General features: G+C 45.3%; 1 protein-coding gene across 5 annotated transcripts in view; it reads left to right on the forward strand.

Annotated features, from left to right (window-relative positions):
- The window catches only part of SFMBT2 (Scm like with four mbt domains 2), a 205,877-nt gene that overhangs the window by 151,463 nt on the left and 35,634 nt on the right, over nt 1-18,780 (forward strand). For 3 of the 5 annotated variants that reach the window (XM_038372526.2, XM_043499007.1, XM_043498999.1), the window contains exons 11-15: nt 863-989; nt 10,836-10,949; nt 13,935-13,977; nt 15,349-15,422; nt 17,044-17,183. In XM_038372526.2, coding sequence (XP_038228454.1) covers nt 863-989; nt 10,836-10,949; nt 13,935-13,977; nt 15,349-15,422; nt 17,044-17,183 — 498 coding nt within the window. The remainder of the gene's footprint in view (nt 1-862; nt 990-10,835; nt 10,950-13,934; nt 13,978-15,348; nt 15,423-17,043; nt 17,184-18,780) is intronic. The other 2 variants (XM_038372534.2, XM_043499012.1) reach the window with 1 other exon arrangement.

Here is an 18,780-nt window from a genome sequence, read left to right on the forward strand (position 1 = left end):
ACTCTTGGCCAGATCCTTATCTGATGTACATCAGCAGAACTCAACACTTTGACATGAAGTCAACCTGTGTTCAAGTGAATGGAGCTATGTCCATTTCTACCAGCTGAGGATGTGGCCCTCTGTACTGAACTAAGGGCTTATCTACACGACTGTTTTAGTTTGTGGCAAGTGGGGTGTGAATCTACTCCACAGTAGCCATCTGTGGACTAACTGTCCACATGGATCCAGCTGGCGCACATTAACAGACTGTTAATGGGCTTTGATCTAGTCCTATTTCAAAGAGGACTAGATCAAAGTGTACTAACAAACGGTAGATTCACACCCCAGTTTGCCGTGAACTAATTGTTCTTGCAGACAAGCTCACAGTCAAATTGGGGAACTCTGTGAGTAAATGGGTGCACAGTTATCTAATCTGTACATGCAGATGGAGGGTTTGCTCTGGAAATTTGGTTCTGAGAACACAGGAGTTACCAGACTGGATCAGACCCATAGTCCCTCTAGTCCAGTATCCTGTCTCTGATGGTGGCCAGCACTAGATGCTTCAGAAGAAGGTGAGAGACCCGCAATAGGCAGACGTGAGATAATTTGCCTCCGCCACCTATGTCTCATTCTGGTCTCTGATAATCAACATTTGGCTTAAGCCCTGAAGCACAAGCTTGAATATCTTTTCCAGAAGTTGTCTTTATGATAACTCTTGATAGTCTTCATACCCATCTAAATCCCTTTTCGAATGTTGGTGAGTTCTTGGCCTAGGTGGTCCTAGACGTCTCCTGTGTTCTCCATGGAAACCAAGGGTGAGTCTATTTAAAGCCATTCTGTGCTGTGGTGCGGAGTTTCAGTGTTGATGCTTGACTTCTTTCAGACGTCCTTCAGCCGGGGTTTTACTAAGAACATGAAACTGGAGGCTGTGAACCCCAGGAATCCCGCCGAAATATGTGTTGCTTCGATCACCTCAGTTAAAGGAAGGTTAATGTGGCTTCACCTGGAAGGTACGTTGAAATGACTGCAGTTCCATAGAGGCCTATTGCTTTTGTGTTGTTTGGTAAGTTTATTCAGGTCCTCTCAATTGCTGTCCCCACCCTGCATGCCTCGCAGCTCCCCCCGGACACACCTGCTTTTTTATATACCGTCAATAAGGACTAAATTATCCTATGTTGTCCTTCTCCCTGCTCCCCCATGACCAAACCACAGGGCTGCAGGACACTAGGTCACAGGGTCCTTTCCACCCACAAGGCTAATACCAACAAACGCAATGGGGGGAAAGCTTCCAAGGCAGCCTCTGAAAGGTCTCCTCACAACCGCAGAAGCTGCCTTCAGAGCTTTGGCCTGCCAACGACATAATGACATTTCTACTGGCCTTGGAACTCTGCTCCTGTCCCGCCGTGCACTCTCATAGCCCCCAGCTTTCCACCGCCCTGACCCCTTTGCTTGACCCAATGAACCTCATTTCTTCATCACCCTTCCCTTTTACTCAGTTTCATACCTGTACCCACCCACCTGACGCCAGGGAATGAAGCAGGCTTGTGCCAGCCTTCCCCCTGGCCAGCTGCATGCATATTTTGCAGTCTTTTCTCCCGCTCTTTGTCTGCCCCTTCTCATTTTAGGCTGCACGCTCTTCTGTGCGGGGACTGTATATAGCCTTTGGAAAGCATTCAGCCTGTTGCAAGCACCACCACCCTACAAGTAGTAATGGCTCTGCAGTAGGGATAACTAATTGGGCTCACGTTCATCTCAAGAGTTTCTTTTCCACTAATCCTCTCCTGAAATGAGATGTTGACGAGATAATTATGGACAGAATCATGCCTATGTAACCCATACCTGCTTGGTGGGGCGCTTTGTCCACCTCTAGTGGCAGCTAGAGATTGATGAGCCTGCTACAGGTGTGCATCTTTTAGCTCAGGCAGTAGAGGCTCATGCATTAAGCTCTAGAGGTCCCAGGTTTGATCCCGGCCACTGCCAACCAGCATCTGTTGGTGTTACACAAACACTTACCTGAGTAGTTCTTTCTCCAGGGCAACGCTCGGGTGAATAAGGATTCCTGGAATGAGTACTGCCTTTCAGAACTGATGATCAGAACACAGTGATCTCCTTCTTTGTGCTGTTAAAATTATTGTCACTGAGTCACTGAAACAAGGAAACAGACATATTAAATGTGTCTTGATTGGTGCTGAGATAATCTGGTGTTTCCATTAGGTGCTTGTAACATTTTGTATCATTTGTGCATGGTGTTGGTTCAGTGATCATCTATAAATAGAAACTTGCAGGCTATAAATAGAAGCTGCAGGCCTGGAGTCCAAAATAAAGCCAGTAACTCTATTTTTGCAGAGTGGGCTGTTAATCGTAGTTTGGGCACCAAGTAAGGACGTTTGTTAAAGCCATGTGAGAAAGAAAGAGAAATGTTTAGCCAATTACTGTACATAGGGTCTAATTCTGCCTCACTTTCGCTCTGGACAATGAATAGTGCTTTGTACTTCTGTAGCACCTTTCTACTCAGATATTTCAGAGGGCTTGAAAATGCGCTACAGTGGTGGTCAGGATGGGTTGGAACACCGCAACAATGCAGGTGCACAGCAACCCTATGCAGTGGTGTAGAAAAGGAAGTAAAGAAAGATACAATGTCCATTGACAAGTGCATGAGGAAGGGAGGTTGACACCATTAATCACTTGGGTCCTGCTCTTGCATGGAAGCAGAGGGAAAGGTGCTAGGAAAAACAGGACAGGTGTGTATGAGCCACTCACTTTAGTCTGTTGCTTCTCCATCCAGGTAGATGGGTAGAGAAGCAACTCAGCACTCTAACCAATGGCTATTGAGAAATTCATTTACATGTTTTGGATTAGGGCCCAGCGCCCTCTGTCTCCATGCACCAACCCCCTCCTTTCTGGGCTGTGCACCCATAGGAGCGGAGCAAGCAAAGTGAGCTGTGCTCAGTATCTTGCACTTTTCATCACCATCTGTGTTTGCTGCATCTCCCCACTGCACTGTTATGCATACCACACCGTCTTCTGCACACAGCAACAATGGAACTGCCAGACTGGATCATCTAGTCCAGAATTATGTCTCTGACCATGGCCAGCACCAGAGAACACCTTAGTAGATGGATGAGGGATAATCTCCCCTCGACATGGGTCCCATCTTGATCTCTAATAGAGATTGGTTTAAGCTCTGAAGCATGAGGTTTAATATCCCTTCCAAACTATTTATCATCATAACTCTGGGTCATCTTCTTATCCATATAAGTGTCCCATCCCTCCTTGAATTTTGCCATGGATCAAGCCCCTAGCTTGGAATTTGACCACGACAATTGAGCTCAAAAGAGTGTTCTAGGATTGTTACTGACCACAAAAGACCAGGATCCTGGTTTTATGTCATAGCTGAAAGGTGCCACCTTGTGCAGTCTTGAGCCCCCGTACACTGGGCTGGAGTGTTCGTTCAGTACAGACAGATTGCCGCTTCTGGAATAAAACACTCCCCACCTTGGAGATATCTTACCCAGATACCACCTAAGCCCAGGCTAGTGTAAGAGAAATCAGAAGCTGCTGTACTTACAGCTACTGGTTTCATTGTCGTGGCAGAACCCTTGTAAGATCAGCTGTGCCTAGTGGTGTTTCATGGCAAAAGTAAGGGAAAAGGCTCTTTAAGAACCAATTTCATGGTCAGGTTTTGCCCTCAGAGATATGTGCATCCCCCGACTGAACGCAATGAGAATTGGGTGTGTGTATTTAAGGGTGGAATCTGTCCCTTTGTTTGCTTTCTGAGAATCCTGAAAACATTTAAGGCACTTTTGATGGTCCATTGGCCTGTCTTCACCAGCTCCTGTTAAATTTATGTTTCTGGCATATTCCAGGAGGCTGAGGTGTGGCCAGTTTGTTACGGTGCCCAAACTGAAACAATCAAAAGGGCAGCACCTAATGACACATACAAACTGAGTCCCTGGTGTCATGATTCCATAGAACTGATTTCTCAGGGCATCTGATTCTGAAGGTCCCGTTCGCAATTTGAAAGGTGCTGTACAGTACAGGGCAAATGTCTTATAAAGTATCAGAGGGGTAGCTGCGTTAGTCTGTATCCACAAAAACAACGAGGAGTCCGGTGGCACCTTAAAGACTAACAGATTTATTTGGGCATAAGCTTTCGTGGGTAAAAAAACCCACTTCTTCAGATGCATGGAGTGAAAATTACAGCTATAGGCATAAATATTCTGGCACATGAAGAGAAGGGAGTTACCTCACAAGTGGAGAACCAGTGTTGACAAGGCCAATTCAGTCAGGGTGGAAAAAAAGTAGCATTTGAAAGGCACCGTGCAATGTAACAGTAAATATATTGTGAAATAGCAACAGCATGAGCACTCTGGCCCCAGGTCCGATCCGGTAGGTGCTCTGCTTGATAGTACTGGGAGCTCTTTGTTCCGAGCGCTTTCAGGATACGCTTCTTGATGCTGTGATTGTGTTGATACCACCCGGTCATGGTGTAGCTGTGCCTTTCTATGGCTGTGGGCAGGTGCCATTCAGCGTGTCAAGGCATTAAGTAAATCCCAGAAGGACTCTATGATGTCACTGTTGTACAGCATCCCCGAACTGATACTTAAAACCACGGATACTTGATACAGGCAACCACAGGTTTATGCCAGTGACCCTCAAGAACTCCACCAGCCTACTCAGACTTTGCAAGTTAAAAACCAAGGATGGTGAGTGGTTCATCACAGGAGCTCAGTGTCGTGGGGTCCTGAGCTTCTCCCCTCCTAGCTGAAGGTAGGGATGGGGAGAAATGGGAGTCAATGTCTGGCTGGGTTCAGGCAGAGAGGAGGGTGGGGTGTGTCTTGCAGAGATCAGGAGCAATGGAGGAAGCTTTCTCCTGCAGAGCTCAGGAACACCTGCATCTGCTTCTGCGCAGCAGAGCCTAGGAGCTCAGCTGGTGGAGAAGAAGGAAGAGAGAAGGATGAAAGGATCTGCCTCTCACCCCCAAAGCCTCACCTGCACTGGTGGATCAGTATCCTGGTTAGTGCCCAGCTGCTTTATTTCTCAAAGCTGGGTTACAGTATCACACAGGTACCAGTACAGTAAAGGTGAGTTTGTGTTTGTGCTAGAGCTGTATGAATCTTGGCTCTTCTGGATCTCATGAATTCATGCAAACTCTTTTGGCCTGTTGTGGATGTGACAGGATAAAACAGCCAGGAAAAAGGGTTCAGGACTAGTCACATGACTCAGTGGGGATTTAAAGGAAGGATGTGTCCTCTTTCTGGAGGCATGGGAAAAGCTGTGGGGTCTGCAGCCTCCAGAAAGAGAATACACCCTTCCTTTAAATCCCCACCTGGGTCACGTGACCCGCTGGTGGCCTATAACCCTTTCCTGGCTGTTTGACCCTGTCACTGTGGATTACCTGCCACTTAGTTTCATGTGGCATCGATCGTACTAAGCTGAGAAGTGTCACGGCATCCTGTGATGTGTGGTGAGAAGTGCCCTAATGGACTCAGGTAGGCCTGACGAAAACATGGACACGGAACCCCAAGTGCCTCCATCGTTGCGCCGATGGCTTACTATAGAAGAGACAGTGAAGGCAGACGCCGTGTGGAGTTTAGCTTGAGAAAGCAGCATCATGCTGTCATCAAGGCGATGTCAGTGTCTCTCTGATCGATCCCATTGGCAGTGTTTTGTAACTCAGTTGGTATCTAAATAGAAATTCCATTTGACCAGAATCTTGGCTGGGAGGTTTTAGCTAGATGTAAAATAGGCAGCATGTACCCTGTCCTTACTACATCCCTGCTTCATGCCAAATGCTGCTTAGCATGTGAGAGCCGATGAAGTCATAGCTCACGGTGGCACAGTCAAAAGCTGCATGACGCAGATGAGAGGCAATGGGGTGCAATGTATAGGGCACTAGAGCAGTACTCAGGAGATGTAGGTGCCATTCCGAGCGGTGCCACTGACTGGCTGTGTGACCTTGAGCAACTCACTTCACCTCTGCTTCCTTCCTTTTCCGCTGGAAGCTCTAGTGCAGGGATTGTCTCACTATGGCTTTGTCACACGAGAATTTTTTAACTCAAATTAATTGATGTGCCTTTAACTCAAGTTAGCTAACATGATTGTACATGCTAATCTGGACACTCCACAAACCTTTGATCCAAAGTGTGGTTAAAACCTTGGCGTAGCCACAACCTGTGTTTTTGTACAACACTGAGACCTGTGGGGGTCCTGGTCTCAGTTGGGCCCTTTAAGAGCTGTAGTAATGTAAATAAAAAGTTGCATACATTCGTATTAGTAAAAGTTTGGTGAGGGATTCTAACATACGCATTGTTTCAAGTTATACACCTCAAGGTGCAACATTTTGGACTGAATTTGTAGCTACTTATCCAAATCAGAAATCAGTTTTTCTTGAATCCGGATTTGTTATCTGAAATTCATCTGCACACTAGAGCCCTGATCTAAAACTGATCCACTAGTTCCAGTCCACTATCCTTTCTCCAACTGTGGTCAGTACCAGATACTTCAGAGGAAGGTACGAGAACTCTGCAGAAGGCAGATATTAGACAATCTGTCCCACACGAGGTTTCATCCTGGCTTCTAATACTCAGGGCTTGGCTTAAACCCTAAGTATATAAAACAACCAAAGCATGTAATCAAGATATTACACGACACCAAACAGATCAAATGTTCCAGCTGTGTTCATAAAAATAATCTCCACCAACCCAGCACACGGTGGGTGCATCTACACTAGAAATGGAGGTGTAAATGCCAACTCGAGGAGACATACCCATTCTAGCTCTAACTGAGCTAGCGCACTAAAAATAGCATCATAGCCTCAGCAGTACAAGTGTTGGGAGGGGCAAGCCTCCTGAATTACCTAGCGTCTCCAATAGGTATGTACTCAGAGCATGCCTAGTGTCTCAAATAGGTATGTACTCGGGGCAGCTAGCCCTTCCCGCCAACATGGCTGCATTCTATTTCTAGCGCGCTGGCTGGATCAGAGGTTGTACAGGTATGTGGGAATTATATCTTCAGCTCTAGTGTAGACATACCTTGTGAGGAAACTCATTGAGCTCCAACACAGTGTAAGTCTCCCAGAGGTGCAAACAAAAGTAACGCGGTGCCTTTTACCTTTTTAGTGTAAATTTATTAAAATTTTGAAACAAAAAGTCACCTCAATTCAAAGAACTGAAATTTTTCAGTTCAACAATCTCAAAGCTTTTTTTACCCAAAAGTTTTTGAGTCGGGCGTTTTGTCAACCCTGATGCTGTTTTGCGAACAGTTTTGGTTTCTATAACACATCGTTTTTTGGTTTAAAAAAAAAAGTTTCATAAAAAATTCCTGACCAGCTCTAATTATGAGCAAGATTTTGATATCCCCTCAAAAAGCACCTTTCACCCTGGATTATCCCATTGAAGCTTACGGTACTACTCATTGTAAGAAATGGCATCACAGTCTGGCCCTGTGACAGTTACTGTTCTAGTGAATGCTATGTCCTTAGAATAGCTAATGCTAAAGGAGGTTTTGGAAGGAACATAAAACGTCACGTTTCAGCTAAATCTGTAAGCATTAGGGATTCAGATGAGATTTTGGTGGCAGCTGTCAGGGCTGGGAGATAGGCGACCAGGTCTAGTGGTTAGCGACCTGGTTCAGGTGACCAGGAATCAGGCATGAGCCAGTCGAACTAACCCAAAGGGGGTCATGCACCATTCAGGTCACCAGAAGTCAGGCCAAGGTCAGGATACCGGGCATTAGGCAGGTCAGAATCTGTAGGGCTGGGTGAGGGGTCCAAGCAGCAGGCAGATTGTGCCCAGTTGTACAATTCCAGTTTTGCAGTTTGACAGCAAAAACTGTGCCTGTAAAACAGGCTGCAGTAGTTCAGCCAGGTTGAGTTATACATGAGCGACCATTGCTGAATAAATCATGTTTTTGGCAGTAGCAAAATTCTGTAAACTTCACGGGGAGCATTTAATGAGTGGCCATATAGCTCACCCAAAATGGGAAAGATGCATAGGGCTGATATGAGACTATATGTGTGTGTAACCCATCACTTTCTGCTACTTTATTACTCAGGATCTGCATTGTAAATTTTTACTAGTTCATTTTAGGTTTTAACGCTGAAGCTTTCTGGTTTGCATTTAGTAATAATGTATACCCTCTGCATAATATGTACGGCTACACTAGGAATATGGTGAAGTAAAAACCCTATGCTAGTAATTTTTCAGGGACGAATTGGGTTTATATTTTCAAGAATTGCTGCTGAAGTTGCAATAATGTAATAATATATTTAATGGGAGATGGAAATATTCATTCTTCATGCATTCTATTTTTATTCCTAATGTCTCGATTCTTGTGGCTATTTCTTGGGCCGTGAAGACAGTGATTGGAAAATGCATAAATCAAGCAAACAGAAATTGCAAACCAGCTGTTTCCAGTTTGTTATATGACTCAAGCTAAGTGCAGCAATAAGATGCGGGAAGTGACTGGCGGGGTGATCAGGAGCTCACGTAAAAAACAGTGCCAGTCCAGCGTGGTTGGATGTACATATCTTTGTTGCATCAGTGTGGCAGGATGAGAAAATAAACATAATGATGTGTCCTTGCCATTCGGTGTGGCAGCAGTTGTAAATTTTTAGGATCAAACTTTAATGTTGCACCTGTCGTAAGCAGAAAAAAGAAAAGAACATTGGATCAGAACAGTAACATAGAGCAGTTGCAGTAATGAAAGCAAAGGATGTCCTAGGTCATCTCAGTATTAGAACCTGCAGTGCTGGAACGTGGGCCCATTCAGGTTCTGGCCTGCTGGCACCTCTGCACCACCATAGGAGGCCGATGCTGAGTTCCCATGGGTGGACCATGTGAGGCTGGGCTCAGCTGGACGTACCGCCCAGCAGGACTTGAGTGGCGGCCCCTTGTAGCCCACTGATTGGCCAGTACCAGTACGTAAATCAGGACACTATGAAGGGAAGCTATCTCAGCAGCAGAGACTGCTTGTCTGTCTCTGCTCCAGACCCTGCTTGTGATCGACCCTAGACTTTGACTTCCCACCCTGGTTTGGCCTCGACTTTGCTATTTGATTGCTGTCTGTAACCTGGCGCCTGACCCTGATCTTCCGGTAACCTGACCCTGCCTGCTTCCTGGTGCCTGATTCGCAGTCTGCCCATGAGCCTGTCTCAGACTCTGACCTCCTGGTACCTGACTCCCGACTCCTGCTCTGACCACTAGGTCTGACTGTCCACGTCCTGGTCATGACACTGGTGCTGGAGTTGAGTTGATTTCCTGCATCTTGCTGTGCATTTAGGGCCTCATCCAAGACCCATTGACTTCTATAGGAATCTTTCCATTGACATCACTGGGCTTTGAACCAAGCCTTTAGCTGAAGTCGAACACAGAAATTGGGATGAGATGTTTCGCAGTATAAGGAGTTACAATTCTCCATGCTTTAAAACAGGCCGTTCCTCATTGGCAGCATTTTTAGTGAGGTTCCTACAAGGGAGGAAGAGTGGTCTTGGACTCAAGAGACTTGGATTCGATTCCTGCCTCAGCCCCAGACCTCATGTGTGTCTGTGGGCAAGTCTTGCAATCTGCCTTATGGCTCAGTTCCCCACATGTAAAACGGGAATGGTACCTCAAAGAGTGTGGTGAGGATACGATGCATGAATGATTTCAAGGTGCTCAGCTATTACTCTGAGGGCCATAGAGACACACAGCGTCATTTTCTTTGTAACTTCTTCCAGTGTGATGAGCTCCCAGGTGTATTTTTATGCCTTTGCAACTGTGTATTCGCTAGACCTCTCAGACTGGGATGGAGAGTCCATTGTTGCAGGCACCTCCTCACCGGAGGGCTGTGTTGCCCTCACAAAGTTCAATTACTGTTTCAGTTCGGCTGCTGGCTCTTGGTGAACATTCATTAGTGGAAAGTTCCTTGCGGTCAGCTGGCTGGGCACTCCAAAATAGTGCTGCATTAAGCAGGAGGCGAGGATGCTGTAACAGATGCAAAGGCAAGTATACAGGAGAGCAAGCTGCTTGTCTCCTGATCATTCATGTGAGCATTTGATAACCCCACCAGTCACTTCCCGCATCTTCATTAGGAGAGATTTCTCATGCTGGACCTATAGGCCCTAGCCTGGAACCAGCAGATGGCAGGTGAACTTCCTACATCAGTACAGATGGAACAGGGCGGAATAAATTAAACAGGGTCCTGGCTGACGACAGAAGATTTGCTCCAGAGGCCCTTTAATTCAATGGGGATCTTTTCAGGGGCTTTGGCTCAGAGCCACAGTGAGGAGGTTTAAATCAAGACTGAATGTCTTTCTAAGAGAGGGAGAGAAGTTATGGGTTTGAGGCAGAAATTGTGGGGTGGAGATTCTATAGCTTGTGCTCTGCAGGAAGTTTTATGCTGCTGCTGGTCACTGTCCTATCTGAGCACTTTCCACATAAAATTGATAGCAATAGCGAAGTCCCTAGTGGATTTCATGGGGTCTCTTGATGATCATAATGAGCCCTTGTGTCCTTAAAATCAGTGAATCTGTGAGCGAAGGGCTTACTTCATCGCGTCCTGTGGTATCAGGATGAGAAAGGGCTCACATGGCCTTAAACCTTGCCATTTTGCTGACTTTCAGTTGCTCAGCGTACCTCTTTAATGGTCTCTTAATGCTGTTTTGCTGTGGAATCACAATGCGCTTTAAATGCAACAGCCTTGTCATTGCTACTTGTAGGAAATTGAAGACGAAATGATGCCTGATCTCGATGCAGGGAAGCCAATTTATTTTTACGTGCGCCATCATTTCCTTGCCTTGGTTTGTGATGAATGCCGGAACCGCTCCGAGCTCAGTCATCCCATGTGTAAATTGCATTATAAATTTGTTTTTCTAGGTTTACAGATGCCTGCTCCGGAGTATGTAGTTGATGTAGAGTCGATGGACATTTTCCCAGTCGGCTGGTGTGAAGCAAATGGTTACAACCTCACACCGCCACACAAAGCAGTTTGTAAGTACACAAAACCACAAGCGAATAGACACCATACATATGGGTTTCATAGTCAATGCGCCACATGTACCTAATCTGCTCCTCCTACCTACCAACCTACCTAAATGGCAGTCAGACTCTGCAATCCTTGGACTGAGTAGTTAGTACTTGTTCACTGAAGGAATCCCTTTATGAATGAGATTATTTGCTACTCTTGTGACTAAGGGTTGCGGAATGTGCCCCTGGGTATTTCTAACATGGTGGTAATAATGGTATCTGGGTTTTATCATGCTGAAATTAATTCCTCAGCCTACCAAGACCTTAAGGAGAACACAATCCCTTAGAAATACATGACAGACTTTAAGGGCGCATTGCAATCTCTGGCCACAATTGCAGTTTGTGTAGACATACCCGAGCTAGCTTTGATCTAGCTAACTCAGCTGCAAGAGCCGTGAAGCTATAGTTGCGTGTGTGAGGAATTACTCAGAATTCTGGTCAGGTCTGTCTAGCCTGCGTTGAACCATGTGTACCATGGCTTCACTGCTCTTGTACCCAAGTTAGGTAGATCAAAGCTGGCCCAAGTATGTCTACACATGCAGCAGTCATACCCCTTGATTTTAGTGTAGACATATTGTAAGTGAGAGACATAATAACAGAGAGGACAGGAATTGGACGGCACAAGGAACTGATAATGGGATACAGTGCGGTTTTTCCAAAGGACCTAAGTGAATTAGGAGCACAAGACCTGTTGACTTTCAATGGAACTTATGCTTCTAACTCACTTAGATACTTAGAGTAAAAGCTCTGTGCTGGGATGTACCTAAATGTCTAAGGGAGTTAGGAGCACAAGATCTGTTGACTTTCAAAGGAACTTATGCTCCTAACTGACTTAGACACTTAGGGACATGCCACCACAGAGCTCTTACCCTCCAAGTCAGGATTGAGGAACACGTTTGGGGAAGCCGGTACTGCGACTGTCCATGCTGTACCCAGATGGTAAATAAAACTGAGGGCTTCGCTCTCCAGAGCGGTTAGCCTAGCACCCTTTCCCAATGCTAAGGGTACGTCTACATGGCAGCCGCGGATGTGGACGGCAGTTCATGCAGATGTATCCGGTGCTAGCTGGGCTCTAGCTAGCTCACTGAAAATAGAAGTGAGGATGCTACGGCCCGGGGGCTTCAGCTCTGGCTGCGCAAGCCAAGTACATACCCAAGGGATCAGCCTATGCTGAAGCCCACACCGGGGCTGCCTCACTTCTGTTTTTAGCAGGCTAGCTAGAGTCAAGTGGGTGTGTCTACCTGAGTGGCCATTCACACCACTGCTGCAGTGTAGACCTACCCAAAGATTGCCCTTCGACACTGGTCTAATTCCATTGACATCGTCAGAATTACTCTCAGTTTACACCAGATACATTAAAATTAGAACTGATTTTAGGCCAGATTCTGATACCCTTACTCACATTGGTAGTACCTTACTCCATGGACAGTCCCATTATTATCAAAGCATAGGAAGATACTAGTTCACATGAGTAAAGGGTATCCAAATCTGGCTCTTAAACTGGAGCAGGATCAGGCCCCAAGCCATCCCTCTGGATTGGTGATTTAAAGTATCCATGTATTTAAAAAACTTGATTGTCCTGGTAATGTTATAGGACCAGCTGCTCTATTTTCTTACACCAGAGAGGAGAGATGTTGTTTATGTCAACAGGCCCAGATCCTGCAAGCTTTCTGCTTTCACAATCCCCACTGAGATTCTTATGCAGGAGCAGGTCCCAAATTCCTTAGTCCCATTAAGAGATGGACCTAAACCCCAAGGATGGACCCATGTGCTGGAAACCTTCCAAAAGTTTGGCTCTGGGGTTTAGGCCCAGCCCTTTCAAGAGAGAGATGCCAGGCACAAAGCTGAGATCTGGATCTATGCTTCCCCAGAGTCAAGGTGGGTTCCATCCAGGGCCGTATGCCGCCGCAGCCCTTCTGATGCATGGAGACCCAGCCAGAGCCAGAGAAGCGGAGCCCAAAAGAGACTCCAAGCTGTGTCCCTCCCTTGTGGTGTGTCGTTGGCCTGAAGAGAGGAAGGGGTTGGGGAGAAGGTGGGGGTCATGCAAGACCAGGGCAGAGGAGCAGCTACAGCAGGAGGATGTGTTAGCTTTCACCGCCTCTTGCAGAAACACGCCCACTGTTGCCCTGCAATTGGAGGGGACGCCGGGCAGCTCTTCAGAAAGTTCACCCTTCCCAACTCCGCCTGATGACATGGTGAAGATATCTGATCAGTGGGGGAATGCGGCAATCCTGGGTGTGGAGGGAGGATGAAAACCAGCATCCCAAGGGAAGGAGGGAGAAAGAGTTGAGAACAGTTAACAATACAGAAAGGGAAGGTCAGCACGATCCTGCTCTCCCCTGGGGCCTGGTCATGCCCCCTGATTGAGATCCCAAGAACTGGTGTCATCAAACTGCTCTTGGGGTATTACGAACACAAATCTCTCATCTCCAGCTGAAATAATTATCATCAGTCTGTTTATATTCATTAACATTTGAAAGGCAAATGATTTTTTTAAAAAAGTGTTAAACCCTTTTGAAGAGTTAAATATATTGGAGTTAAAAATCAGGCAGACAGACCTAATTTGGAAGACTACTGCTATGGCAACATTGAGCAGCCTTGTCACAATTTAGAGATGGGGCGTGACGATGCTGGGGTAATCACGCTTGCAAAATGCAATCTTGCACATGTGTTCCTGCAAGGAAAAATATTTATGTTACTTTTATTTTAATATTTGTTAAGTACAGATCACAGAAAAATCAGTATCAGCTTTGCAGTAACAAGATTAAATGTACAACAACCTCTTTAAAACACTCATTTTTTAATGGTGTGGCGGCTCATTTAAAAAAATAATAATACAAAAAGCGGGGCTGAGCATGGAAGAGCCTTTCATTGTGTTAAATATGATTTTATATTCCAGCCATTTATACAACAGACCATATATTTCTCTTTTCCTCTCTCATTTTGCAGTACGAAAGAAGAGGAAGATTGCAGTTGTGCAACCAGAAAAGCAGTAGGTTTCTGTTTAAAAGCAGTTTCAATATGTAGATGAATTCGATTCTCTCTGGGGAATGGTGTACAACAGCTACAGTAGAACCTCAGACTTACGAACACCTCGGCAATGGAGGTTATTCGTCGCTGAAATGTTCGTAACTCTGAACAAAACGTTCTGGTTGTTCTTTCAAAAGTTTACAACTGAACATTGACTTAATACAGCTTTGAAACTTTACTATGCAGAAGAAAAATGGTGCTTTCCCTTTAGTTTTTTAATAGTTTACATTTAACAAAGTACTGTACTGTATTTGCCTTTTTTTTTTTTTTTGGTCTCTGCTGCTGCCTGTTTGTGTATTTCTGGTTCCAAATGAGGTGTGTGGTTGACTGGTCAGTTCGTAACTGTGGTGTTTGTAACTCTGAGGTTCTACTGTCCATCATATTAGTAACTACAGTGTCAATCCTACGGCTGAATCTTTTTGCAGGGGTCCCTTTCAAAAATAAAATAGCCACTAGTCTAAACAGGATGTTTCAGTGTTATCTCAGTAGGGTCTGCCCTGTAATTTGACTCTGTGAATTCCGGGGCAGAAAGGCTGAATTCCAGCAAGTTTGAAAAAATTCCAGAATCCACAAAATCAAGCTGCCCACTGAGCCCTGACTGGGATCGATGGGGTAGCTCATACCTTTACAAGCTGTTTCTGGCTTCCTGCAGACTCAGGCAGACAATGCTGCATAAGTTTACAAGTGGTCCATGTTTTTAACATTATCTTTGCATCCTTAAGCCAGAAACTTAATTTTTTTAACGAAATTAAAGTTCAGATTCTGGAGCACAATTTTTCAGCCAGGGGTGAATTTCAGTGAAAGCCCCCAAATGCACGCATCCCTGACCATAAGACATAGCAGAGTCATTCTAGTTGGAATAGTGTTCTGTTTAAACACCCAGCTGCTCAAAGACAGGGGTTCTCAAACTGGGGGTCGGGACCCCTCAGGGGTCGTGAGGTTATTACATGGGGGGTCATGAGCTATCAGACTCCACCTCAAACCCCACTTTGCCTCCAGCATTTATGATAGTGTTAAATATAAAAAATATTTTTAATTTATGGGGGGGGGTCGCACTCAGAGGCTTGCTATGTGAAAGGTGTCACCAGTACAAGAGTTTGAGAACCACTGCAAAGGTGTTTAGATATCTAACTCACATTGATTTCAGTAGGAGCTGAGCACCTAAATCCTTTTGAGGATATAAGCCAAAATGGCAGTATTATAATCTCCATGCAAATATCGGGGTACTAAGTGATGACTATACTTTCATGAGACTGATGCAAAACCCTGAGTTGCTCAGGTTCTGATCCATCACCCAGGCTCCTGGTATTAAGTGCATCATATTGTCGTTAAGCAGGTTGCCATCTGCAGTGCCTGTTGAGAAAATACCTCATGACCTTTGCCCACTTCCTCAGCCAGACACAACAGGTGAGTCTGTTCAGCGACCCGAAAGCTCCTTTATCATTTCAGACTTCATCTGTCAAAAGCAGTTTGGAAAAGCCAGAGGTGAGAAGTGGGTGTGTGTGGTATACACAGACCTACACATACTCGCAGGGCCAGACCCTCAGATGGTGTAAGTCAGCATAGCTCCACTGAAATCAATAAAATGTGATTGATTTACATCCGCAGAGGATCTGTGCGCACATGTTTGGGTCTGTCTGTCCCTTTCGCTCTCGCTCTCTGTCTCAAGTTACCTGGGTTTGCCTCTGGGTGTCAAAAGTGTTGAGACTGTGACCCTTGAAGAGCTCCATTCCAGACAGTGTCCTGATGTCAGGCCAAATAAAGCCCTGGTGTAAATAGATACAGCTGTTTCCTATTGGCATCAGTAGTGTTGCACTTGTTTACACAAGAACTAAATTTGCCTCATTATCTCTCTGCATGCCTATCTGTACAGCACATCAACCATTATTACAACCAAAAGTGATTTCTGTTTTCCCCCTTAATGAAGGTCGCATATTTTAGTGCATAATATTTAGACAGTTCATTACATAGAATCTAAATTGGGATTACTCCTTTGTTTGAAAGCTACATTTTTAAATTTGCTTTTGTCTTGGTTTCTTCAAAGTGTAGATTACAGGGAGGTCACCAGCTTTTCTTTCTGTGACTAGTGTTTGAGGAGATAATAATACTTAGAATCATGAACTAACTAGCCCTCATGCCATCCCTGTGACAGTGGTACAGTGGGGAGTGAAATATTATTGTTCCCCTTTTACAGGTGGGGAAAATGAGGCAAATTCCGTAAGCCACAAAAGAAGGTAGTGTCAGAGACTCAGAGCTCTAAATCTTGATTCCTAACCTTGTAGTCAGATCACAATAGGTCCCATTCCTCGACAGAGGGCTAGGGGAATACATCAAGAATGGTAAAAGGGCCAGGAGAGCTATATGGAAATCTGGATATGATTTACAGAAGAGATGGGCTATGACTCAAATTAACATGACGAGGGCTGCCTCATTCCCCACAGAACTGAGTGGCAATCTCTCCCAGCCAAAGCTGTGGAGCACTTAAACTCTCCAGCACTCTGTTATTATTGAGGCCCACAATTCACCCACGTGGTTATATGCCAGCACCATCCAGGCCTTTCAATCCAGGCGCAGGAGCCTGTACCAGGAAATTAACCCTTCGTTTGAACCATTCGTAGTAGCTGGTATGGAGGCCTAAACTCATGTGCTTAGAGGAAGGCATGCTGAGTGGTTAGCATGCTAGCTTGGGATGCTCGGGATCTGAGTTCAATTCCCTGCTCAGCCTGTTTGACCTTGGACAATCACTTATCCTTTCTATTCCTCAGTTTCCCATCTGTCATAACACCTCAGGAGAGGATTAACAATTATGAGACACTCAGATACTCTGTTATTGTGGGCCCTATAAGTACTATTGATGGTGTCATGAATGAGATTTTTTTGGACACTGAGCTGTGCTTACCAGGGACCCGATCCTACCGCCAGGATAGTTGCCGGTGGTTTTGCAAGCATCTAGCAGAAAGAAGAGAGACTCTTAGTTTTGCTGCAGGAAAACAATTGCAGTCTTGGTAACGTGGCTTTCTTCTTGCAGGTACCGTCAATGGACGATACTGCTGCCCCCAGCTCTTCATCAATCATCGCTGCTTCTCAGGTCCATATTTAAACAAAGGGAGAATAGCAGAGCTACCTCAGTCTGTTGGGCCTGGCAAGTGTGTGCTTGTGCTCAAAGAGGTATGGTTCATCCGTCTGCAATGTGGGACTGGATGTCCGTGTAACGATGTGAAAACAGGGATTGTGGGGAATATGGACCAGAATTTCAAAACAGGCACCTCACTTGCATTAGTCTGCAGAAGAGAAGAGTGAGGGGGGATTTGATAGCAGCTTTCCATTACCTGAAGGGGGGTTCCAAAGAGGATGGAGCTTGGCTGTTCTCAGTGATACCGGATGACAGAACAAGGAGCAATGTTCTCAAGTTGCAGTGGGGGAGGTTTAGGTTGGATATTAGGAAAAACTTTTTCACTAGGAGGGTGGTGAAGCACTGGAATGGGTTACCTAGGGAGGTGGTGGAATCTCCTTCCTTAGAAGTTTTTAAGGCCCCCTTGACAAAGCCGTGTCTGAGATGATTTAGTTGGTGTTGGTCCTGCTTTGAGCAGGGGTTTGGACTAGATGAACTCCTGAGGTCTCTTCCAACCCTAATCTTCTATGATTCAAGCATGGGACAGACACAAGTAACTGTGTCCAGGACCGAGAACCAGGAGCAGCATGGACTAGAACCCATTGTGCTAGGCGTAGTACAAACACAGAACAAAAATGATCCCTCTTCCAAAGAGCTCACAATATACGTTTATAACAAAAGACAACAGGTAGGTTAGACACACAGTGGAGCACAAGGAAACAATAAGGGCTTGTCTACACTTACCGGAGGATTGACGCTGTGACGATGGATGCACCGGGGGTCGATTTAGTGGGTCTAGTAAAGACCTGCTAAATTGACCGCAGAGCATTCTCCCATCAACTCCAGTACTCCACCGGAACGAGAAGTGCAAGGGGAGTCGATGGGAGAGTGGTAGATCTTAGCTACATCGACTTGAGTTACGCTATGAACATAACTCAAATTGCGTAGCTTAGATCAATTTACCCCCGTAGTGTAGACAAGGCCTAAGATAATAATGTAGGATAAGCAGTGGTCTTGCACTTTCAGCAGTCTCTCTAACTGACTTCATCTTAATTGGATGATCAGGAAAATCAGTTTCAAGGTGTCTCAGATTGGGCACTAAAATCTGAGACACCCAGAAAACAGATCACTGAAGTGAGCTGTAGCTCACGAAAGCTTATGCTCAAATAAATTTGTTAGTCTCTAAGGTGCCACAAGTACTCCTTTTCTTTTCACTGTTTAAATTGTTTGCCTTAGTCCTGACAAGGGACTCTTACTCATTTTAAAAAAATATCTGTAGTTGTTTGAAAGGCTACAATCTATTGTCTCACAGTAAGGGAGGCAGTGCTACAAAAAGTGCCAAGATCAAGCTGCTTTTCCAGGTGGGATAGCTTGATTTGAAATTCAGGAATCCAAAATAGTCTGAACAAAAAGCAGGATAAAGTATTCGCAAAGCAAAAGGTGACCATTGCTAAATCTGAAAGCAAGGCCCGAGCATTTTGCTGATGGTGGATCTGGCTTTCTGCTGATCTTCTGAAAGAGAGCATGGGACAAAAGAAAGAGCATTCCCTTCAGTTTTGTAAGTGGAAGAGAAATGTGAGTTGCACTTGGGTGTGAAATGTCCATTCCCAGCTGTCCAAAAAGCTTTCTTCCCGTAAATAAATGGTCTTTTGT

This window comes from Dermochelys coriacea, chromosome 1 (assembly GCF_009764565.3).
Source record: "Dermochelys coriacea isolate rDerCor1 chromosome 1, rDerCor1.pri.v4, whole genome shotgun sequence".
Classification (NCBI taxonomy): Eukaryota; Metazoa; Chordata; order Testudines; family Dermochelyidae; genus Dermochelys; species Dermochelys coriacea.